General features: G+C 43.4%; 1 protein-coding gene across 4 annotated transcripts in view; it reads left to right on the forward strand.

Annotated features, from left to right (window-relative positions):
• The first annotated feature begins 278 nt into the window (after positions 1–278).
• The window catches only part of Vwa3b (von Willebrand factor A domain containing 3B), a 179,629-nt gene continuing 154,048 nt past the window's right edge, over positions 279–25,859 (forward strand). For all 4 annotated transcript variants that reach the window (XM_047522799.1, XM_047522801.1, XM_047522800.1 and 1 more), the window contains exons 1-5: positions 279–423; positions 6,141–6,395; positions 20,680–20,774; positions 22,482–22,732; positions 24,606–24,768. In XM_047522799.1, coding sequence (XP_047378755.1) covers positions 6,200–6,395; positions 20,680–20,774; positions 22,482–22,732; positions 24,606–24,768 — 705 coding nt within the window. In that variant the 5' untranslated portion in view covers positions 279–423; positions 6,141–6,199. The remainder of the gene's footprint in view (positions 424–6,140; positions 6,396–20,679; positions 20,775–22,481; positions 22,733–24,605; positions 24,769–25,859) is intronic.

Here is a 25,859-nt window from a genome sequence, read left to right on the forward strand (position 1 = left end):
TAATTCATTAATATTCGCCACTGCTAATTTTTCCGGTGACGGTAGGCACAGGGGACAATGCCATCCGCTCTGTCCCTCGGCGCGGCCCCTGCTGCGGAGGGCTCCTCCGAGGTCCCCGCGGTCCACTCTCCCACCTTTCCCGGGAACGGGTCCCGAGAAACGCCCATTCCTCGGCTGGAGCGCGCCCCGTGGGCGGGGCCGGGTCGCGAGCCGCGCCGTGATTGGCTGTGTCCGAGCAACCGCGGCGACGCTGTCGACAACAGAGACCTAGACCTGCTGAACCCTGGCGCAGTCGGCGGGGACCTCTGCTGGGTCCACGAGCAAGATGCTCACCTCGCCCGCCCTTTCGGGTCAGATGGGCCCTGGAGGGTGGGTGGGGGGCTGCTGAACCGGAGCCATTGGCCTTCCACCTGACTCTGCCCAGTAAGTGCGGGACACCATCCCTGCCACGCCAGACCTGCGAGGCCTGAGCTTTCCATCGGATTGCGTGGGGGGAAACTTGGAAGGATAGAGTGTCCTAACTAACTCAGTCCTCCACATGCTCAGCGACCTCCCATGCTCTCTTAACTGTATGGCTGTCGGGTCAAGTCCAGCGCCTGGCACCCGCCCGTCCTGTCCTAGAGAGTCTTCCCCTGTACCTTGCTTCCAGCAGGAGCTCAGTCACTCAGGCGGAGATCCAGCCCCCCTGGTTTGTGTCTATGCCACAGTCCAATGTAGGATGACAAAGTCCACTTGGGCTTTGGAGGTAACATGAGGACCAGGAGAAATATTTCTAATAAATAATGATACATATAAATAGTCAAGACCTCAAAGCGATCTGCTTGCAGGAAAGCTTTCCACAGACTTCTGGAAAGGCCTCAGGCTGCCTCCCATTGCACTGTGGTGTCTACAATCACACCACTTTCTCTGACTCTTTTTATATGGGCATAAAACTTAATAGTTTGAGTTTCCATTTAGTTTCTTCCCCTCAGGAGCTGGCAATGACCTACCCCCTAAAGCTCTCCAATTATTCTCATATTTTCTTTTCTTGCCTCTGTTTTCTCAATCGTGGGACAGTCCACTTGCATCTCCTCACCACTGCCAACATTGTTGGATCCCATGATCACAGCCTGGCTTTGTCTTTTAAGGGCTAAAAAATGGGGACTGTAAAAAATTGCAGCAAAGTACATCAGGGAGCATCAACTCTGTCTTTTCTTCTGGGAGTATGATGATTCAGAATCCACATAAATCCCAAGATCTATCCACCTGACCTAGACCTCTTTTTTAGAAATTACCCAGGATAGGAAGTTTGGGATGTTGATCATAAAGCTTCCCAAATGCTTCAGTCGAATTCATGAACTCTAAGTCTCTCAACCTTAGTTCAATTCATGAACTCTCTCAACCTCTGAGCACATAGGACATGACCTATTAGGGCATGGGACTCCCACCACCTCCCAAAAGTCATGGGGCATCAGTTGGGTGCCCAGTACAGGGGGAAGTCAAGTCCAGCAGGGCTGGCGGGACATATGGTCCTTGTCCCCGAATCTAATCCAATAATGAGAACACGGTTTTGAGAAAAAGGAAAAAGACAGTTTATTACTTTGCTCGCAGCAAAGGAGAAACACAGGGGACTCCTGTCCCAGAGGTTGTGATTCTGGCCATCTGCAGGAAGAGGGGGCTTTTAAAGAGGTGACTCAAAGGTTACATGACACCTGTTTTGTTGGAGTTGTAATTCGCTTGTTAATTCGGTAGAGTCATTTCTGAGAGCTTCTGGTGCCATCCCCCAAGTCTGGGTGACTTGGTTCCTGTGGTGGGGACAGGTGTGCCCAGGGACAGATTAACTCCGTCTAGGATGGGGAAGAAAGGTGATCCTGTTTCCCTTGAGCTTAGGGAAGGGGAGAGACTTGGGAGGAGCAGGCAGAGAGGAGGAGAAAGAAACATGTCCCTTGTAAAAATAAGTCACAGTGGCCGAGCCCCAGGGCTACGTCACAGCATGAAGTGGACACTGTTTGCATGGGGTCTACTTCCTTCGCCTGGGGCCCTTAGATTTCTGCCAGCATAAACTTTCTATTTTTCCCAAAGCTTTGCCTTCCCCTGGCTTCAGCTCAGACTTTCGCTTCCATCATTTCCTTTTCACTTCCTCCTTACTCAGGAAACCCCTTCCTCTTTCTTCAGATTCTATGATTCTTGGATAACTTTTAAAACTTTGGACGATGTTCAACAGGGATGTGTTGTTGTTCTGACTTCTGGGTTCTTGGGTTCTCCCAGTTTGTAACAACCTCAGATGATAAAACCTAAATATAGTAGTAAATAAATAGTGTAGTTATGGGCAGAATATAATGTCTATGGTTGGAAAGATAGCTGTTTCCTGTTCTTAGCCTCCAGGAACTGTGAGTCTTTACCTTGTTTGAAAAAAAAAAAGTGCTTGCTGTATGTGAGGCCCTGTGCTGACAGCCTTCATAGGGTTTGCCACCGCAGCCATGGAAACCTCTTTTAGTCTGGAGAGGACACACTGGAAGTGTCCAGGGCCATAGAGATGACGTATCAAAGCAAAGGTGAGAGGTTTCCCAGGGAGAGGCTGCAGAAGGGGACCTGGAGAGGCGTGGTCAGGAGGACCTGCAGGCTGAGACTCCCTAGAATGCCAGAGATCAGCCTGGAGGTGGGAAGTCATGGGTGGGGGGCTGTGTGTTGGGGGGTGGTGGGATGGGGAGTCCTGGGCTAAGTCCTGGCTCCAGGCAGGCTTCCTTGCTCCTAGAATAGTCCTTTATCCCACTTGAGTAAAGGTCCCTCCTGCTGGGAGATGCCCTTTCTCTTTCCTTCCTTGTTTTCTCTGGCTGCGTTCTGCTGTCCAGTGCCTTTCATTTCTGACAGTACAGGTATTGTGTGGCCATAAAACCCTAGAGCTAAGGTCTGAGTCAGAATGAATCACACGGGTTCTCAGATGCCATCGAGCCAATCCCATCTTGAAAAAAAAAATTAAACTAAAAAGTCAGATGATCCCAAAAGGAACTGGGAACATGTACCTGAGCTAAGCTGGGGAATTCAGCTACCTTTGGTTTGGAATCAAGACTGTGTCCTTTTAAATTTAATTAAAATTTGAAAGCAGAAATAAGTAAATGAAACCTCTTCCCTTTTAAACCCAAGATGGGGTAGCTCCCTCTGGCAAGAATGTAGGAGGTGGGTGTGTTTCAGGGAAGAGGAAGATTAACTGGAAATGATGAAATAGTAAAAAAAAAATCTTCCGAGCTTCCCTTTCTTGTTTCTATAGGAACAATTGACCCAGTTTAAAAGAACTTCAGCTGTAGCCTTTGTGGACACATTCTCTCAAAGAAAGTTGAAGCGTATTGATCTGTCCTTGTTCTCATGATCTGTGATTTATTCTGAACTTCATAGTTCAATACAACTGAGAATTTTGGATTAAATAGTGCTTGAAATAAAAAGTGGATGTCATGAGCCAGGCTTGGTGGCACGTGCCTAGTATCCCAGCAGCTCCGGAGGCTGAGGCAGGAGGATTGTGAGTCCAAAGCCAGCCTCAGCAACTTAGCAAGGCCATAATCAACTCAGTGATACCCTGTCTCTAAATAAAATACAAAATAGGGCTGAGGATGTGGCTCAGTGTTTCAGTCCCCTTGAGTTCAGTCTCCAGTACCCCCCCCCCAAAAAAAAAAAGTGAATGTACTAAATGCAAATCACTTTGAGATGGCTTCTTGGAAAAGAAGCCTTTCCATACAGTAAGTGCTTATTCATGCATAAGTCCTCCACCATCACATTGGATCCTTCTAGTAGCCTGGGGTTAGGGCATGTCGTGTGTTGCTATGGTGAAGAGGTGAAATCATTTCCTAAAGTGGCCTAACCGGCTCACTCTGAGTTTGAATTCTAAACTTTTCCACTCTTCCATGATGCCCTCTCTAAGTAATCTTGTAGCAAACTAATCAAATTGAGCCTTGTAGAAAGAAAGTGAGTTCTTGTACCTTTGGACGCCATCAGACATGAACAGTACAAAGTCATATACATCTCGACTTGGAAAACTTGAAAGTTCAAGGGTGATAAGCCAGGAGGTGCGTCCAGCCTGCGCTCTGAGGACAAAGGTTAATGCTGTCTGCCTTGGACGAGGACCAGGAACTCCAAGAGAACGTGTTCCTACTGGAACACAGTTGTAGGCTTGTCCCATGGAAGCGGCTGGAGGAGGCTGGCTCTAAAGATAACAGTGCTCAAGCAAGATGCCTGCTTCTGCCTCTTACTGGCCACAGCAGAACTTGCAATCAAGTTCTTGTGATTCTCATAGCAGCCAGTTCCTCAGGTGTGAGGGTGTGGCCCACAGCGTGGGTATGAGCCATCTGTGAGCCGGTGCCCGTGACGGACTCAGCCCAGTGCCTGGCCAGCGTGGAAGCTGCTGCCGGTGTTTCCATTACAATGAGAGCCACAGGACACAGGCGCTGGGGTTGGATGGCCTGGGTTAGAATCCGAGCTGCACCTGCTACCAGCTGTGAGAGTTGCTGTCTTGGATTCCTCATTTGCAAAAAGGGACTAAGAGGAGTGCCTGCCTCTGGAGGTTCTTGTAGCTGCACATAGCGCGTGTTAAAAAAGCGTCGGGCTAATCGGAACACGACTAGTTCTTTTCACAGAAACCTCCCTGGCTTGGGTCCAACTAATTTTGGTGTTTGACTGAATTTCCATGTCAATGAGACCGGAGCAAAGAACAGGGAACTGATTAACAAGGGAAAGGAAGTGGATAGATAGCAATTCCCATCGCCTGGTTGCTAATGGCCTCAGGGAACTGATTAACAAGGGAAAGGAAGTGGATAGATAGCAATTCCCATCGCCTGGTTGCTAATGGCCTCGCCCTGGAAGGATGGAAGGATCGCACTTTCCAACATAAGCATCACCCCCTGGGCGGCTCTCTTCCTGCCTTTTGGTCAGGTAGACCTGAGAAGAAAGGAAATTTGAAATCTATAAAGGGGCAGGGCTCCCTCACTCCCCTGGGTACCAGCAATGCATGCCCTACTCTCCTGTAATTCCAGTGGCTTGGGAGGCTGAGGCAGGAGGACCACAAGTTCAAGCCAGCCTCAGCGATTTAGAGAGAAACTTAGGGAGACCCTGTCTCTAAATAAAACCTAAGAAGGGCTGGGGATGTGGCTTAAGCAACCCTGAGTTCATTCCCTGGTCCAAAAAAAAAAAGATTGCATTACAGCGTGACGCTCCCTTCCCCTTGCGTACACGACTTTATTTAGGCAGGTTGAGATTGGTTTAATAGGTTGCATATTGCTTTGTGTCCTGTTGATCCCAGAACAGCTGGTTCTGTGAACCAGAATGTTTCAGTTCAATTTTAAAATGAAATCCCAGGAAATAAAACTCTGAGAAGGTGTGTGTCTGTATTCCAGCAGGGCCGAGCTGTGGTCTGGCCCCTGCCTGCCACTAGCTCCCAGTTAGCCACTCCGTCTGCAGATCACGCACACTTCCTCTCGGAGTTTATCTTCTGTATCCTTGTGGGTGCAAAGTGTCAGCTGTGGTTATAATTGGCATACAGATGTGTCATGCAGGTGCTGGGGAGAGATTTTCTAAATGATAAAAGCAGTTCCGATTGTAGAAATGTTCAAGTTAAAACAATATGTGCTGGGTGAGGTGGCGCACACCTGTCAGCCCAGCAGCTCAGGAGGCTGAGGCAGGAGGATCATGAGTTCAAAGCCAGCCTCAGCAATAGCAAGGTGCTAAGCAACTCAGCGAGACCCTGTCTCTAAATAAAATACAAAATAGGGCTGGGGATGTGGCACAGTGTTTGAGTGCCCCTGAGTTTAATCCCTGGTAACCCAAAATAAGTAAATAAATAAATAAAAATAAAAATGAAACAATATGCATTTCTGCAAAGGCAAAAAGAAAAATTTAAACAATATGAAAAGGCGAGACCCCACCCATACTTCTGCTACATAGAGATGACTATTGTAAACTTATTGGCATACATCCTTCTAAATTTTTTCTGTTTGTGTGTGTGTGGATGTATATTGAATTTTTATGGGTACCTCTCAGCAATATAGGTGGATATCTTCTTTGCCAACAAATATGCACCTATGTTGTAATTTTAATTGGTAAATAGAATTCCACTTCATGAGTATACTATAATTTTTATTAAACCAGTCCTCTGTTGATGTGAGGTTATTTTCAAGTTTTCAGGAAGCCTGAGTGTGACTCAGAAGGTCCCTGTGACTTACGTCTTGAATCAGAGATGGAAGAATCAGGTTCATCTTCTACCACCTCTGAACAGCAGCTGCAGAGGCAGGAGGGACTGAGCAACACCAAGACAGACTTGGTTGAGCAGAGTCTCATTTCATCTGAGAAATGGCTTCAACTGCATGGACTTAAGAGCAACAAATTGACCTTGAACCAGATTCTGTCGCAGATTGGATTCCCACACTGTGAAGGTATAGTGCTCACACACGGTCAGAATGCTGTGATGAGCCTTCCAGGAGGCGGGGGCGGTCCCAAAGGCTCCCGAGAGCCCTCAGGTCTCTGAACTTGCTTTGATCTCACATCTCTTCCTTGTTCATGCAACCTTAATGTGTATTATATAGAAGTCGAGCGGTCAATCCGCATTCTCAATGAGTACTGCTAAATTTCATTCTTTCCTTTTTATAGATGAAATGAAAACTAAACAGAAGTGATTTGTATTTATCCATACCTCAGTAGATGTCTTATGTATCCCTTGGGCTGTGACCCCCATTTGGATTGATTGAAACAATCCCCTCGTTTATGAAGACAATAGCTGGGTGCGGTTTTAGGGAGCATGTACTTTTTTTCTGTCAGGGACTCATGACCCATGTGTTTCTTAGTGCATTGGCAAGCATGCTGGTTCTCAACTTCCAGGGCTACTTTTCTCCATAGGAAGCATGAACATGTATAAGGGTGACTTTTTTTTTTTTTTTTGATGATACACTGAGTTGGTTGGTTCAGAAATTTAGGGCCGAGGAACTGGGATCACCGAGTGTCTCACCACGGGTGAGGCAGCAACTATGCAGGAACTGCCCCGTCCAGCACACCCACCTGATGAGCATGCTCCTTGATCCAGAGCAACTTCCTCATTAGGATTTTACTCAGCAGTTCTGAATTAGTCAATTAATCAATCAAACAAACAAATATTTATTGAGCCGCCATTAATACCATTTCTTTTCCTTTTTTAACCAAATTTGTCACCACTTCCCTTGGAACCTTTTCCACACGGGGACTAAGGAAGGTCTAGGCATGGGTTGTTACAGAGTGATCTGGAGGCCCGTCTGAATGGCAAGGCCTGGCTCTTTGGGGATCAGGCTCAGCTTTCTTGATGACCCTTCCCCACAGGTTAATGTAGCCCTGTGCCGTTAAATGTCTTTTGAGTGGCAGTATGCCAAATTCAGGGCTTCTGGGTTTCCCACGTAAGGACACAAACAGAGGGCTCATCTCATGTTTCACATAATTATAATTTATAATTATAATTTAGTCATCAATATTTGTGAAAAGACAATTCTTATATTGTACTAAGGATTTTTCCTCTAAGTTCATGAGGGATGTGTTGCTTTGTGTCGCTTATGGCATCCTCATCGGGTCTTGGCATCAGGATTATGCCTCGTGAAATGATTTGGAAGTATCGCCTTCTCCTCTCTGTTCTGTGGGTGTTGGAACATGATTGATATTATTTTTTTCTTTAAAAGTGGGATAGAACTCACTAATGGAAACATATCTGGGCCTAGAGTTTTATTTGTGGGTAGAGTTTGATTTAAAAAAAATCATTAAAAAAAAATCATCAAGGGGCTGTTTGAGCTTTCTGTTTTACCATGCCAATTTTGGAAAGTCATGTTTTTTGTGAACTTTGTTCATTTCTATTGAGAAAACATTGTTTTTGTTGTTGTTGTTGTTTTGTAGTGCTGGGGATTGAACTCAGGGCCTTGTGCTTGCGAGGCAAGCACTCTACCAACTGAGCTATATCCCCAGCCCAAAAAACACTGTTTATAATGGTCCCTGAACAGCATCCCAATGCCTGTAGGACCCGTAGTGTTGCCACCTCTTTGGTCCTGATGTTGAAAATGTGTGCTCTCTCATTTTTTCCCCTTAAAGTCTTATTAGCAAGTTATCTTAACTTCTCAAAGAAGCCAATTTTGAGTTGATTTTTTTCTATTTCATTAATATCTACCTTATCTTTATTATTTATTTCCTTCTACCTGCTTTGGATGTGTGTTCTTCTTTCTAGGTTTTTAAAGTACAAACATATAATTGATTTTTAAAACTTTCTCCTTTCCTATAATCATTTAAAATTGCAAACATGCTTCTAAGCATTTCTTTAACTGAATACTATAAAAATTGGTTACAAGTGTTGAAAACTATTATTGAGTTAAAAATACTTTTTTCTCGTGTGTGTATGTGTGTCTGTATGTGTTTGGTGATGTCAGGAACTGAATCCAGCGCTGCTCTAGGACTGAGCTACATTTCCAGTACTTTAAAAATTTTTTTTGAGGCAGGGTCTCACTAAGTTGCCCAGATTGGCCTCAAACTTATGATCCTCCTGCCTCAGCCTCCTGAGTAACTGGAATTATAGACATGCACCTTTGTGTCTGCTCTTGGGATATTGTTCTTTGATACATTTTAAAAATTGTGTTGTTTACTTTCCCAATATTTTAGGACTTTTAAAGAGATCTTGTTTTTCTTGAGTTTCTAGTTTAATTCTATTGAGGTCAGATAACATAGCATGCAAAATTTTAGACTTTGGACGTTGACTGAGATTTGCTTTAATGTCTCAACATCTATCTTGGCAAGCATCTTAATTGAAAAGAGTGTGTATTCCACACTCGTTAGGCAGTATTTACGCATGTTGATTAGGTCAAGATGGGTGATGGTATTATAGAGACATTGAATGTTCACTAGTTGTTTTGTCTGTTGTTTGTCCCTTAGTTTGGTCAGTTCTATTCACGTATTTTGAGGCTCTGAATGCATACACATTTAAGATTGTTATGTCTTTCTGTTGACACACTTTCACAATTTTGAAAAATCCATATTTACCTCAGGTAATGATGACGTTCCCTTTGTCTAATATTAATATCACCACGGCAACTTTCTTATGCTTAAGTTTTATGTGGTGTGTGTGTTTACATTTTTTTTCTGTCAAATACCTGTAGTCTGTGTTGAAAGCGTGCTTCTTATGGGCAACGAAGAGTTGGGTTTTGCATTTTAAACTCAGCGTCATTATCTCTGTGCTTTAATTGTGGTGTTTGGTCCTCTGCAGTGAATGAGATGATTGCTATTGTTAAATACACGGGTCTTCTGTTTTATTATTTGTTTTCTGTTTGTCCAGTTCCTTTCATTCTTGAGTGTTTTATTTAATTCAATTTTTATTTGCCACTTAAATTTCAATAGACTTTCTAAGTTTAACTTACTACTGAAAGTGAATTTGTACAACCTCATGTAAAATTTAAGAATCTTGCAACAGTACCGTTCCTCTTACCCCTCACTGCTGACCTTGACAGTGTTGTTTTAATAGATTCTATTTTTATATACCTCCTGTGTCCCATAGCCCAATGTAATAAGTTTTGTTTTTGCTGGGCGTGGTGGTGCATACCTGTAATCCCAGCAGCTCTGGAGGCTGAGGCAGGAGGATCACAAGTTCAAAGCCAGCCTCAGTAATTTAATGAGGCCCTAAGCAACTTGGTGAGACTTTGCCTTTAAATAAAATATGGAAAAGGGTTAGGGATGTGGCTCAGTGGTTAAGCACTCTGTTCAATCCCTGGTACACACACACACACACACACACACACACACAAATTGCTTTCAAAGTTATTTATTTTGTAAGGAAACTGAAAAGAGAAAAATTTTTTAACCTTGGAAGATCCACATATTTACCACTTACACTATTCTTTCTTCCTGTTAGATTTGAGGTTCCATCTGGTGTTCACTCCTGAAGTATTTCCTTTAAGTATTTCTTATAGAGCAGGTCTGTAAACAACAGACGTTCTGGTTTTGTTTACCTGAAATTGTCTTTATTTCACCTTGGTATTTATTTATTTATTCACTCATTCATACATATATATATTCTCTTTAAATTCTGAAATAACTAGGGATCATTGGGCAGTTGCTGAAATAGGATAGAGTGGACCTGGTGTCCTTCGCCGGATTTCCCCAGTGGTTGTATCTTGTACACTTAAAACATCCAACCCAGGAATTTGACACCTACACAATGGGTAAGTCTGTGTGATGTGACCACCACGTAGATTTCTGTAACCACCACCACAGTCCAGATACTGAACTCTTTATCATCACAATGCTCTCCCATCTGCTTCCCTCTCCTGTTTCCCGCCCCGCCAGGAGGTTTATAACTTTATAGTTAGCCTGTGATCTGTTTTGAGTTAGATTCTGTATAAGGTTCATTTTTTGACTATGGGGATCCAGTTGCTCCAGCACTTTTTATTTAAAAACGAATTCTTCCTCCTTCAAATTGCTTTTGCTCCTTTGTTTGTGCTTCTGTGGGGCCATTTCTGGATCCTCTATTCTGTTCTATTCACCTGTGTCTCTCTGTCAATAGACAGTCTTGATTACTATAGCTATATGTCTTGAAATTGGGCAGACTGAGTCCTTCTGCTTTATTCTTTTTCAAAATTGTCTTACCCATCCAAGTAAATTTTTAAATAACTGTGTCACGTCAACAAAAATGTTGCTGGGATTCCAACAGGGATTGCAGTAGACCTGTCTATCAATCAAAGGGGAAGCCACACCTTTGCTGTGCTGCCTCTTCCTGCTCGTGAATGTGGAATATTTTCCATTTATTCACCTCTTCTTTGATTTCCTTTATCAACTGTCTTATAATTCTTAGTATGCAGGTTCCATACATTTTCATCTTTATACCTAAGCATTTCATCTTTTGAGCGGTTGCATAGGGCACTATATTTAGAGTTTTGGTTTCCCCATAGTCATTGCTAGTCTAGAGAAATGTGATTGGTTTCTGCAGGTTGGTCTTTCATGCTGTGATCTTGCTGAACCTGTTAATTTTAAAAGTTTTTGTTTGTTTGTTTTATAAATTCCAAGGGATTTCTAGGTAGACCACCGCATTATCCACAACTTGCTTTATTTTTTTCTGATCTATATACCTGTATTTCTTTTCCTGCCTTGTGCTGGTTGGAACATCAGGCACTATGTTGAATAGCAATGGTAAGAGTGATGTCCTTGTATTTAGGGGAAAGTTTTCAGTCTTTTACCACCAAGTATAAGTGTAACTGAAGTTTTTTGGTAGATTTTTTTAACCAAGTTGAGGAAGATCTCTTATATTCGCATCCACCTTAGAGTTTTTAAATCATTCTTGGGTGTTGAATTTTTGTCATTTTTCTTCTGCATCAGTCGACAGGATCTTGTAATTTTCCTGTTAGCCCGTCAATTTGACGGATCATACTAATTGATTTTTGAATGTGGAATGAAGCTTGTGTCCCTGAAATGAGGTAGGTCATGGCGTATTCAGTAGTTTGTCCTTACCCATGGATTTGCTTTTTGTAGTTTTAGTCACCTATAGTCAATCAAGGTTAGAAATATCAGATGGAAAATTCCAGAAAGAAACTATTCATAGGTTTTATATAACTTTTATGATAGAATATTGTTGTAATTGTTCCATTTTATTATGAGCTGTGGTTATTAATCTCTTCCTGTGCTTAATTTCTAAATTAAACTTTATCACAGGTATGTATATAAAAGAAAAAAAATAGTATAAATAGGATTCAGTATTACCTGTGCATTCAGGCATCTGTTGGGGGTCCTGAAACATATTCCCCATGAATGCAGGTAGATTACTGTCATTCTCTAGATATCATATGTTGATGAACACTATTTGATAGTATCATGTGAAGGATTTTTGCATCTGTGTTTGTGAGAAATAATAGTCTATTGTTTTCTCCTTTTTCATACTGACTTTGCTGGTTTGGGCATCAAAGTAACACTGATTTTGCAAACTGGATTGAGATGTGTTCCTTCCTCTTCTATTTTCTGGAAGATATTGTGTGGAATTAATACTAATTCTTTTTTTCAATGTTTAGTTAAATTCTCCAATGAACTCATCCAGGTCTGAAGATTTCTTCTTAAAGAAGTTTCAAATGACAAATTTAATTTCCTTAATAGATATGGAATTATTCAAATTATCTGTTTTATATTGAGTGAACTGTGGTAGTTTGTGTGTTTTTTTTTTTTTTTTCAGTATCAGAGATTGAACCCAGAGGTGCTTTACCACTGAGTCACATCCCCAGCCCTTTCTTATATTTTATTTAGAGGTAGGAAGCAAAAAAAAAAAAAAAAAAAAAAAAAATAGAGACAGGGTCTCACTGAGTTGCTTAGACCCTTGCTAAGTTGCTGAGGCTGGCTTTGAACTTGTGATCCTCCTGCCTCAACCTCCTATGCCACTGGGATTATAGGCGTGCACCACTGCGCCCAGCCTAATTTGTGTTTTTGAGGATCTGATTCATTTTATCCAGGTTGTCCAATTTGTGTGGGTAGAGTCATTTGTAGTGTTCCCTTGTTATTCTTCCTATGTCTGTGAGGTTGTTAGAGATATTCTCCTCTTTATTTCTGATCTAAGCATTTATACCGTCTCTCTTTTTTTTTTTTTGTCAGTCTTGAGGTTTGTCTGTTTTATTCATCTTTTCGAAATCGCAATTTTTTGTTTGATTTTCTCTGTTGTTTTTGTTTTCAATTTTGTTCTCTTTGGCTTTGATCATTACTATTTATCTTTTTCTCTTATTTCGTGTTTATTTGCTATTTTTTTCCTAGATTCTTCAGGCACAGCTCCAATTATTGATTTGATAGTTTGTCTTTTCTAATATGAGCATTTAGTGCTATGAATTTCCCTCTGGGCACTGCTTTAGCCATATCCCACACGTTTTTATGAGTTGTATTATCATTCCCATTTACTTTAAAGTCTTTTTTTATTTCTACTGAGACATCCTGTTTACTCATGGACTTTTAAAAATCATGTTGTCTATTTTCTAAGTGTTTGAATATTTTCCTGTTTTCTTTTTATTATTGACTTCCAGTTTGTTTCCATTTTGGACAGAGGACATACTCTGTTTGGGTTCAGGACTTTTAATTTTTTTGAGGTTTGTTTTATAATCAAGGATGTACTTTGTTTTGGTATATGTCCCACGGGTACTTGAAAAGAATATGTATTTTGCTGCTGTTCTATACAGTTTTCTTTTTCTTTTTTTTTGCGGTGCTGGGGATTGAACCCAGGGCCTTGTGCTTGTGAGGTAAGCACTCTACCAACTGAGCTATCTCCCCAGCCCTGTTCTATACAGTTTTCTATAGATGTCACTTAGATTGTTCATTGATGATGGTGTTGAGTATCTTGATTTTATATCTAGTTGTTCTATCAAACATTGAGAGAGCAGTGCTGACGTCTCTAATTATAATTGTGAATTTGTCTGTTTTTCTTTCAATACTTTTTTTTTTTTTTGGAGGCAGGTACTGGGGATTGAACTCAGGGACACTCGACCACTTAGCCACATTCCCAGCCCTATTTTGTATTTTATTGAGAGACAGGGTCTCACTGAGTTGCTTAGTGCCTCACTTTTGCTGAGGCTGGCTTTGAACTTGAGATCTTCCTGCCTCAGATCCTCCTGCCTCAGCTGCTGGAGTCGCTGGGATTACAGCTTTTCTTTCAATTCTATTGGTTTTTGCTTCACATATTTTGTAGCTGTTATGTGCACACATATTTACAGTTGCTATGTCTTTTGGTGGATTGATACTTTTATTATAATATAATATCCTTCTTTGTTCCTAGGAATGTTCTTTGCTCTGAAGTTTGCTTTTCGGATAGAGCCAATCCCAATTTATTTTTATTGAAATTTGCATGGCCTATCTTTCCCTATCCTTTCATTTTAACTTTTGTATGTAATTTTATTTGAAGGACGATTCTTGTAGAGACAATGTTATTGAGGCCTTTTTTTTTAAAGTCCTGGTTACCAATCTGTCTTTTAATGGGTATATTTAGATCATTTACATTTAGTGTAATTATTGATATGTTTGGACTTTTTGGCAATTTTACGTTTTGCTTTCTATTTTTGTCCTCTCTTTTTCACTTGTCTGTTTTTGTTTTCCTTTGTAAACTACCTGTTTTGTAGCCTTTGTTACTTAAACAGTTTTTTATTCTTATTTATAGTGTTTTCTAGGGCATCTTTTCATATGACCTTTTTAGTGGTTGTGCTAGTTATTATATTATGGATACATAAATTGTCAAAAATCTACTAATGACAGCATTTTCCCAGTTTGGGTGACAAACAGAAAACTTGTTTTCCTTTATCCCTCCCATTTGAAAGAAAATGCATTATTATCTCTTCACATTAGATTGTACCATAAGTTTTTATTCAAACTTCAAACACGGCTTGTAAAACTCAAGGGAAGTTTTTATTTACTCATAGTTTTTCTCACCATCTTCCTTTCTGATGGTCCAAGTCTTCTTTTGTCATTTTCTTTGTTTACAAAACTTCTTTTTCTTTTTTCTTTATGGTACTCTGAAACAAATTCTTTTAGCTTCTTTGTTTGAGAATGTCTTTATTTTACTGTTATTCCTGAAGAATATTTTCACCATGTATTAGATTTGGGATTGAAAATTTCCTTTAGCGATATTAAGACATATTGTTCCACTTCTCACCTCCAAGGTTTCTGATGAGAAAACTGCTATCATTAGAACTGATTTTTCATTATTGATAATATGTCATTTGTCTTTGGCTGCTGTTAAAAGTTTGTCCTCTGTCATCAGTTTTTGGAGGTTTGGGCTTGGTGTAGATTTCTTTGGGTTTATTCTCATTAAATTTCACTCAGCTTCTTGAATCTGCTATCTTATTATTATTTTGCCAAATTTGAAGATTTTCAGTCTTCTTTCTTTGAATGCTTTTTTCCAGTATGACTCTCTTTTCTTCTTCTGACACTCTAGTAAATTGAATATTCTCTGTCTCTTTCTCTTTCCCTAATCTTACATGTCTGTGAGTAGCTGTCCATATTTTTCAGTCTATTTTATCTTTGTGGTTTAGATTGGATAATTTGCATTGTTCTGTCTTCAAGTCTACTTATTCTTCTTTTTTGTCTATTTGACTCTTGAGTCCATTCACTGGGTTTTAATTTTGGTTATTCAAGTTTTTGTTCTAACATTTCCATTTGGTTCTTCTATGTATCATCTATTTCCTTTCTGAGACCTAACTATGTTTTTATTCATTTCAAGCATGTTTACAATTGTTTGTTAAAGTGTTTTTATGGTGATTGTTTTAAAATCTTTGTCAGACCATTCTAATGTTTGTGTCATCTTGGTCTTGATATCATTCATTTTCTTTCTTCATTGAGTTTGAGCTCTTCCTGACTTTAGAGATGATGAGTGATTTGTTTATTTATTTTTATTGAACCAAGACATGTCAGTATTTTATGATTAGACTCTGGACCTTATTTAACTCTGCTCTAGCAGACCTTCTCTGATACTGCTCTGGTGGATGAAGGAAAGTACGAATTGTTATTGCCAGAAGGAGACAGAAGTCCAGGTTTACCCCTCGACCTCTGTTGACCTCCACAGGATGAGGGGCTCCATGTTAAGGATGGCAGTGGTGGTAGCTCAAGCTTCCTTCTAGGCCTCCTTTGGTAATCATCCTGGCTGGATGGGAGGGGTGCGTTTTTATTGCTCTCTGTGTAGCCTTGCTGGACACTGTGGATGAGTGGCCTTGTTACTTTTGAGTGGTGGAAAAAGTCTGGACTTGTCACTGGGCCTGCTCTGACACCACCTTAGTGAAAAAATGAGGGACTGCTTCATTAATGCCAGGGGCAAGGGGAACTCCAGGCTGCCTACATGGTCCCCACTGACATCCTGCTGTGGTAACTTGTTACTGACTGGCAGGACTGAAAGTCCTGGCTGTCTACTTGGCCTTCTCTGATATTGCTGTAGCAAGGTTTTGGTGTACTTTATTATAACCGGTCAGGGCTAGCAGTCTAAGCTCTCCACTCAGCACTTGCTAGTAGAGATGGGGATGCTGCTGCATCTTTTCTCTGTGGTGCTTGGCTGGAGCAGAGTTCCTTTCTTTGTGTACCAAGCTCCCTAGTCCATTTACTTCCAACTTTGCACCTTTTAGAGTATCCCTGTACAGTTTTTATATATAATGTCCATAATTTGGGGTTGTACTTAGTTAAGGGAGGAATAGGGAAAAGTGCATTTTCTCCATCTTCCCAGATACTGAAGCCCTTACCTTTACTCTTGAAGGATACTTTTGCTGGGTATAGAATATAGTTAACATTTGCTTTCTTTCTGACCCCTTTAAAAATTGACTGTTTTTAGTTACACACGACAGTAGAATCTAGTCTGATATGTTTATACAAGCATGGAATATATCTTATTCTAATTAGGATCCCAGTCTGGTGGGTGTACACGGTGGTGAGGGTCACTGTGGTGGGTCATATACGTACATAGGAAAGTTATGTCAGATTCATTCCACTTTCCTACTCCCGTCCTCCCTCCCTGCCCTTCATCCCCTTTTGTCTAATTCACTGCACTTGCATCCTTCCTCTCTCCCTCCTTATTGTGGGTTAGCACCCACACATCAGAGAAGATATTCAACCTTTGGGTTTTTGGGAGATTGGTGTATTTCACTTAGCATGGCTTTCTGACCTTTAAATATCTAAATCCACTGTTTCATCTAAGTAATCATTCATATTTGCAGTATGTTTTCTCTATATGGGACACATACCTTTTCTTTTTTTTTTTCCTGTGGCTGCTTTTAAGGTTTTTCTCTTTATTCTTGTTTTTAAATTATGGTACTATTCTTTGTATAATATTATGCTTGGTTTGATTTTCTTTGTATTTATCTTGCCTGGGATTTGTTGAACAACTTGACTCTGCAAGTTTGTTTGTTTGTTTTAATAAAATCTTAGAAATTCTCAGCTATTATTTCTTCTCTTTGTTCTCTCCTTTTCTTCTGAGACTCCAGTTACAGTTACGGTAAACATCGTGAGATTGTCCCGCAGGCCACTGACACTTTGTTCATTTATGCGAACTTCTGTTGTTGTTGCTCTTCAGGTTGGGAATTCCTCCTCACAGACTTTTAAGGCAACGGACACTTTATTCTAAACACTTCCAAGTTGCTGTTAAGCCCATACAGATATCATACTTGCCTCAGTTCATTTTGTATTGTTATAACAAAATACCTGAGGCAGGATACTGTAAAAGTAAAGAGGCTTATCTGGTCACAATTCTCGCCCCCCCCCCCCTTTTCTTTTCTTGTGGGGAACAAACCCAGGGCCTTACACGTGCTAGGCAAGAGCTCTACCCCGGAGCCACATCCCCAGCTTCTGTCTCCTCACAACTTAAGCTCCTCAGCCTAGATCTGCTGAGGGGCCCATGGCGGATGGTTTCACAGTGGCCAATAGCACATGGGGAATTGGCCTTCAGGGGAGATGCCGGGTTGGCCCATCACGTGGGTTCTCAAAGGCAGTTCCATGCGAGCTACCGCCTCCTGTGAAACAGCAGTATCCCATTCGTGAGGGTGAAGCCGGGAGGACCAGGTGGCCCTCCTCCTGGCCTGCCGGGTGGAGATCCCACCGCCTCAGCGCGTTGCCTCCCGGCACACTGCGCCAGGCCCAAACCAGAGCAATGCTCCTGCTTTCAGATCTCTGCTGAGGTCCTCATTTGTTCACTTACTTTGACCTTATTTTTCTTTCTGTCCAACACACTTAAAATGTCTACAATAGAAAGATTTGCAGTTTGCATGGATTTACGAATGAAGACATTCAGTCTCACCGCGCTGAGGCCCTTTTCTGCGAGTCCCGACGTCTGCTGTACCTCGGCCCAGGCTTTATCGAGGAGACTGCTTTTTCCTCTTGATGGTTGGTGGCGGTTTCCCGCCATCTGTACCTGGTATTTTTTTTTTTTTTTTTAAACCGGGCAGCGGATGATTGTAGAGACTTTGGGTTGCATTATCTTTGTCCTCATTGTTCTTTTAAAATTGATTTTTTAAAAGTAATGGATTTGTTAAGGTATAATTCCCATGTCAATCACCAGTTTAAAGTGCGAGTCAGTGATTTTTAGTGTATTCACAGATACCTAAACCTTCCCACAGTCAACTTTAGAGCAGTTCAGCTCCTCAAAAAGAAGCCACCCTGTGCCCCTCAGCTCTCTGCTCCCTCACCCTGACCCCCACCCAATATAATTTTGTTTGTTATAGATTTTCTTGCTCCAGACATTTCATATAAAATGGAATTTACAGTTAAGTGGTCTTTTGTGACGGTTTCTTTCACTTCTTGAAGGTTCTTCTATATTGTCACATGTACTGGCTTGCTATTTTTTAATGGCCTTATCCTATCATGGTATGGATATACCACAGTGTGTTTATCCACTTACCAGCTGGAAGACGGAGAGCTGATTTCTATTCTAGCAGGCAGTTAACTTGGCTGAACCCAAAGTCCACACTCACTCCTGCTAAGTAAATAGTGAATTGAACACAGGGTCGCCTAACCGCTGAGCCATGTCCCTAGCCGTATTAATTAATTATTATTATTTTTTTAAAATTCTGAGACAGGGTCTTCCTGCATTGCTCAGGGCCTCACTAAGTTGCTGAGACTGGCGTTGAACTTGGGATCCTCCTGCCTCAGCCTCCTGGACTGCTGGGATGCCAGGTGTGCGCCACCTCACTGGGATTGTGTCTTCCTTTTGAGAACGAGTGGTACTCTGGTTTTTGTTGTTCTTGGTTGCCCCCCGGGGCCTTCGAACAGCTGCCTGTATGTTTCATCCAGAGTGTGACACTGTGCGGGAGTTAGCTAATAGGAGCTACTCCACCGCCCCCCGAGGCAGAACCCGCAGTACCCAGTGTTTGAATTGGTGAGACGACTCATGGAGCCTTCCAGAGACCCACCTCCTTCAAGCCTCAGACACAGCCCCTGCCCTGAGTCCAGATAAATGTCGCAGACAGAGCTGATGCCACAGTAATGGGAAGGCCCTCCATCAGCGTCGGCTGGGAAGGCGAGGCCTGGGAAGGAGACTTCCGAGTGTGAGGGGCCTCCTGAGCCGGTCATAGCCGATGGAATTCAAGTACCCGGTCTCTTTTTCCATGAGAGTTGGACGTCGAGGCTGGTGACTTTCATCACCCCTTGTGATCTGGGACAAGCCTGGCCAGGGAGGCTGTGGAATTGAGCCTTGGCATTCCCACCTTTCCTAAGGCGCTATTCCCGCTCCTCCCTGGAAAGGCAGAGGCAGGAGGACCAGGCCCCAGCGCCTGCTGCTTGTGTCCTCCCTTCCATTCACCTAGTCCTGAGCCTCCTCTGCAGAGAAGGGTAGGTAGGTAGTATCCAAGTGGAACTTTCAAAGTTCCAAAGTCCTGAATCAAACTTTGCAGCAATTAAACACAATTACTTTGCTGTCCTTAATTATTCTGGACAAAAGAACCAGGGAAGGGGGCGGGGGGGTAAGTGCTGTTCGGCCTCCCCAGTCACTCATTCGCTAAAAGATCACACTTCATAGCACCTGGGGATACCTCACGTTTAGAAGAGAATAAACATCACAAAGTGTTGGTGGCGTTGGGATACGACCCGCACGGTGTCAGAGAAAAATTAATATGAAATATAAATAAGAGGCATGGACAGTGCCCCATTTTTTCCCAACAGTAGAGTCTATTTTGACATTTTATACAAACATGGAGTACAACCCATCCCAGTTAGGATCTGACTCTTGTGGCTGCACATGGTGTGGAGTTTCACTGGTCATGTGTTCATACGTGAGCACAGGAAAGTTCTGTCCCATTCATTCCATCCCGCCTCCCTTTTCTTCCCCCTTCTCTAATCCAATGAGCTTCTATTCTTCTCCTCCCTATCCTCCTTTATTGTGAGTTAGCATCTACATACTGGCGAGAACATTTGGCCTTTGTTTTTTTGGGACTGGCTTATTTCACTTAGCATGATAGCCTCCAGTTCCATCCATTTACCAAATGCCATAATTTCATCCTTCTTTATGGCCGATATCATATTCCATTCTGTGTATGTAACACATTTTTCTTTATCCATTCATCTGTCGAAGGGCACCTAGTTTGGTTCTGTATCTTAGACCTTGTGAATTGAGCTGCTATAAACATTGATGTGACGGCGTCACTGTAGTATGCTGATTTTAAGTCCTGTGGGTATAAACCGAGGGGTGGGATAACTGGATCAAATGGCGTTTCCACTCCAAGTTTTCTGAGGAATCTTCCATACTGCTTTCCAGAGTGTTTGTACCAATTTGCAGTCCTACCAGTAATGTATGAGTGAAACTTTTCCCCCACATCCTCACCAACACTTATTGTTATTTGTATTCTTAATAATTGCCATTCTGATTGGAATGAATGGAATCTCAGTGTGGTTTTAATTTGCATTTCTCTGATTGCTACAGATGTTGAATATTTTTTCATATGTCTGTTGACCATATTTCTTCTTCTGTGAAGTGCCTGTTCAGTTTTTTTGCCCATGTATCAATTGGGTTTTATTTTTTGTTGTTGTTAAGTTTTTTGAGTTCTTTGTATATCCTGGAGATTAATGCTCTACTTGAGATGCAAGAGGAAAGATTTTCTCCTATTCTGTAGGCTCTCTCTTCACGTTCTCGATTGTTTCCTTTGTCATGAAGAAGCTTTTTAGTTGGATACCACCCCATTTATTGATTATTGATTTTACTTCTTGGCCAGCGCACCATTTTGATTGTCTTTCTTTATAAAAATGCAGATTACGTGACTTCTCTGGGGAGACTCGTGGCTTCTCGGTATGCCGATGGTCTGTTTCCACAGTTCTACAGAGCACAAGATGGCAGAGTATACAACGTAAGTCAGAGGCCCTCGGCGGGCAGATCCGGTGACATGCTGAGGTCACCTCAGATCACGGAGGAGGTGGAGGTCCAGGTGGGAGCTTTCCTTTGGCCAGTGCTAGCGATGAAAGTCACAGCCAAGGAGCTGTGGAAGGAAGTCCTGAACCAGTAAGAGATTAGTGCAAAGCCCTTTTGGCCAGAGACATAACACCTAATTGGGTGTAAATGTCACGTCAGTAGCTGTTTCACTATATTACTTAGGGATTAACGACAAGGAGGAAAGTCTGTGCATATTCACTACAGATGCAATTTGTTTTTGAATATTTTCCATCCCAGGTTGGTTGAATCTGAGGATGCTGAACCTGTGGGTGTGGAGGGCTGACTGTATCTTAAAATTTAAACCAAGCCTGGCCCTAGGTAGTAATGGAATTTGAATTCTCAAAGTTGTGAAATTTGCCCTAGACAAGCATCTCCATGGAACCATGAGTTTAAAAAATAAACTTGACCCTGTGTCTACGTAAGTCTACCTCCAAACTCTGTGTGGTCTGGTCTCACAGGGTTCCTGGGTCATAGGTGGGCCTTGGAAGAGGGTGAGGGAATCTTAATTCTGATTTAGGGACCAGGAGAAGCAGCAGAGAAGTCATGCCGGACTTTGGGAAATGAGCTTGAGAGAGACATGAGGAGGGACCAGGAAGGGCGTTTTAGGGAGATGAGGTTGAAGCTGGAGTGATTTGCATTTAGAAAGCACATTTTCCTTAAGCATGTAGGTACTGGAGAGGGAAGGGTATATTCTGGGAGCTGTTGATTTCTTTTTTTCTTTTTTGGTACCAGGGTTGCTTCACCACTGAGCTACATCCCCAGCCCTTTGTTTTGTTTTGTTTTGTTTTGAGATAGGATCTCGCTTAAGTTGCTGAGGAGGCTGGCCTCGAATTTTCGATCCTCCTGCCTCAGCCTCCTGAGCTGCTGGGATTACCGGCGTGAGCCACCCTGCCTGGCAATTTTTATTTTTTTAAAGCAATTTAAAAATCTGGTTTGCCACAGAATAGGGCACACGTTTTCTTACTCCTCTTCTGCTTCTGTCTCCCTTCACCCTGATAGGCCTTGCATGATTGGGCCTCACCTAGGTGAAGGATGGCTTATTTGTGCCTGCAAGAATTTGCCTGGAAGTCTCTGTCACCTTTGGGGGGCAGCCTCTGGAGGTGCTGGTGGCAGCTATGAGTGACAGGTGACCCAGGTTGAGGGGAACATGGCCCGAGGACACAGGGGCCCCAATAGCTGGACTGACATCCCTAATGGAAGCAGACGGATGTGCTGGAGAGCTCCAGAGCACCCTGACCCGCCACCCTCGGGAAAGCTCTTCAGTGACACTGATTTTTCCACCTGCCTTTGCTGGTTTTTCTTTTCCTCTACCTAACTTCTTTAAAGAGCCCCTGGGCTGACAAAGGCCAGCTGAAACCAGACCTGGAAACACTGTTTTTTTTTTTTTTTTTTTTTAAGAGCCTGTGTTTTGAGTAGATCCCACGGTCATCTCCTTGTCTGTGGGGCACCCTCCCAGGTTTTCGGGTGAGAGGCGGGGACTTTTCCTCCCGGGTTCTGGGGGATTTGGAGGGTCCTTTACAAAGCTGTTTTTAACTGCTCAGCTCCTGCTGGCGTTGCTCTGGTTCAGATGACTTGTTTTGGCACCATCTTACCATTTCTGCTTTCCATCTTCATTTTCACGAAGCTGACGGCTACGCCGGAGCTGCTCCATCAGTTTGTGGGGGCCTTAGCACGAGCTCTGGAGAGCTGCAGGCGGCGGATGGACTGGCTCACCAGCGGAAGCCGGCAGATTTTCGGTGTCATCTTGGAACGGTGCGTCACCTTAGTGCTGGACTTCGGTGACATTCTGGAGGGGGAGCTTCATCTGTGCCGAGACGCCCTGACCATGGTCCTCCGGGAGCAGGTGGCTCACGTAGCCAAGTTCAATTTCATATGGTGAGTTCCCGGAGGAAGCGGCATTGCGGCCAACGTCACGGCCATTGGCACGTGTTTGGAGTTAAGTGGCAAAGTTAAGTGGCGAGGGGGGAGGAAGTACCTTGGAAGTTCCTAGAATATATGATTTCAGCAGAAAACTCACAATGGATAAGTATTAGGAAACTTTGATCTGCTTTGCACAGAGTGTCTTGGTGTTCAGGTTAAAAGCAATTATTGTGGCTCAGTGGCAGAGCGCTTGCCTAGCACGTGTGAGGCTCTGGGTTCGATCCTCAGCTCCACGTAAAAATAAATAAATAAAATAAAGGTATTGTGTTCATCTACAGCTAAAAATATATCTAAAAAGAGAGATTTAGGACCAGGGGTGCAATTCGGTGGCAGAGCACTTACCCAGCCTGTGCCAGACACTGAGTTCAGGCCCCCATCCTGCTGAAGTAAGAGACTTAGAAACCTACTTTTCAACTCAGGGAAGTTCAAAAATATGAGACTATGAACTATGTGCTCGGATCCAGTCTACATTTAAGGCCATAAATCTGTTCACTCGGTCTAGATCGGAGCTTCGATAATGGATTCAAAGGCCACACAAACTTCACTTGATTTCCAGACTGAATTTCCAGCTCAAGTTGACCAGTCCTTTCATCCGGGCAACCGGTGGCTGGCTGTGTGGAATTGCCCGTATCTCAGAGTCTTCACCACCAATCTCCTAGGGATTCTTGGTTTCGGGAGGACTCGGGCCTCCGTGCTAACTGTCCATCCGGAACAATGGTTGCCCCTCCCTGAGAAGAAACATTGGGATGCGGAGCGGGAGGGGAGTCTGCTTAATTGGGTTTTGTCTTTTTTTAAATAAAATGCTTTTGGCTAAATAGAGGGCACCTTTGGGGATATGCCGGGTGGTGTTCTCTCCCAGATTCCTGCTTCTGCTTCAGGTGGGTTTCAGGAAGCAGTGCTGAAGTCTCAGAGGTGTTGCTTCCTTGGAATGTTCACTGACGCGTGTATGCCACTCAGTCAGCTCTCTTTTCTACCTGGAGAAGCCACACAGAAGGGACACTAGTGTAAGCCAGGTTGCCTCTGGAGGCGGGCCACGAGGGACTTTCAGGCCAATTTACTTGCAATTATAAGCACACATAAATTCAAGTGGCTCTTCTTTTTGAGGTTGGAGTTTTCCACCAGTCGTTTCCAAGTTCAAACTAAATGGCTTAACCAAATTTTCTCAGGATTTCAAAAGCAATGCTCTGTTGAACTCAAAACAATTCAATTTTTGATCTGAAAAAGGTGACTGATGGGAATCTTTCAGGATAAGGAAAAACAATGTCAAGAAAGAATTAGAGCCGGGTGCAGTGGCACATGCCTGTAATCTCAGCAGCTAGGAAGGCTGAGGCAGGAGGACCACAAGTTCAAGGCCAGCCTCAGCAACTTGGTAAGGCCCTAAGCAACTTAGCAAGATCCTTTCTCAAAATAATAAAATAAAAAGTGCTGGGGATGTGACTCAGTGGTAATAGTGCCTCTGGGTTAAAAACCTGGTCCAAAAAAAAGAACAGAAATCAAATTTTATACAAAATTGTAATACTGTGAGTACGTGTAAATCTCTTGTTCTCCAGTCAACATCGTTTTTCCTAGTCAGTATGACTTATGGAAGATAATGGCCCCTTGAAATAAGGGGTGTATTCAGAAGGCACATTTCCCTCAAGAAGACAGACCCACCTTCATCAGCTTTCACGTTTTGCTGGTGACTGAGAGACGTGGGAGCTGTGTCCTTTCTCACTGCTGATGTTATTATATTAGGAGGCTCACTGTTCATGGATCGGGGACTGAAGCTGGAGATTCCTCTGGTGGCGCTCACGGCTTCCCTGTGACCACTCCCTGTGCTTCCTCCCAGGGTCACTCAGGAGCCTGTGAAGTGGCAAGAACGCGCTACTCCTGTGACCCCACAGTCCTTAGCCGCGGCCATCAGCTGGGTGGGGAAGCTGAGTTTCGAGCTGACCACTGCAAGCGCCGTCAGCCGCGTGGATGCTCTGCTGGACGCGGGCACTGACGAAACTGTGAGTGTGTGTCCATGGCCCGCCCCGGTCCCAGGGTGGCTTCGAACTTAACTCTGCACGCTCGGTGTCTTCACACTGTCCTTCAGCTGACCTTGACCCCCCCACCGCCACAGCATTCCCCAGAGACCTCATCATTGGCATTGAAGCGCCCCTGGGCATTGATCTGATTGAACTCTGAATTTGGAACCAATTGAGGAATAGGTTCCAGGCCCCAGAGAGGGACGCAGGTAGCAGCTTTGGTGACAGTAGAGCTGGACTGGGCCAACCAGAGACTCCCTAACGCTGTTCCCTGAGCCGGGCTGGGCTTCTTCTATGGGGCGGCTGGGGCTGCAGGGCAGATCCTCACCTTGCAAGAGCAGGGAGAGACGAGCACTGGTCCCTCTGAGGACGAGGACATGGGGGTCCCCAGCATCCGTGTTCGGAGGCTTCCCAGTTCCTCCTCTTCACAGATGGAACTATTTTGTGCTTTCCAAGGTGATGTGTATCCACGCCGAGGAGCCTCCATTTTTGAACACTAATGTACTGACATGCATTTTGAAAGGAACCTTCTGGAAATAAAGCTTTACCCAGAAGAAGCAATTCAGTAGCTGTATTTTACGTCTTTTTCGGTCACGGGGTGTGTGTTTCTGTGAGGGGTTACTGAGAGGATTGCCGAGGGCAGTAGCAAGCTGGTAAGGAACTTTCTGGAGAGGAGGGGTCCTCGGCCTGCCTCAACTCCCCAGATCCCCGTTGGCCTGCTTGCCTCGTCCGAACCTGCGTCCTTGGCTCTGGAAGCCTGGCGTCTCTTCAGGTTTCCAGCATTACCTAGCTGCATTCAGAAGTCCTTTCTTGGGCAAACAGGCCATGTTCTGGCACGGTGAAAGGACAGCCCCCAGTGGTCACTGGCCTGCGTCCATCCATATCAAGGGTGATGATTTGAAATTGGAAACGCATTGTTTTTCCTCAGAAAGCCGAACCAATAAATGTTTCCCATTAAGGAAGAACCAAGGACGAGCCACCGTGTTCTTTAGTCCTTCCAGATTGTTTCACCATCTGTAAAAATTCCAAGAGTCCAGACGCCTTAAGGAGCATTCCAGAAGGAGGACCTTTCC

This window comes from Sciurus carolinensis, chromosome 13, assembly GCF_902686445.1.
Source record: "Sciurus carolinensis chromosome 13, mSciCar1.2, whole genome shotgun sequence".
NCBI lineage: Eukaryota > Metazoa > Chordata > Mammalia > Rodentia > Sciuridae > Sciurus > Sciurus carolinensis.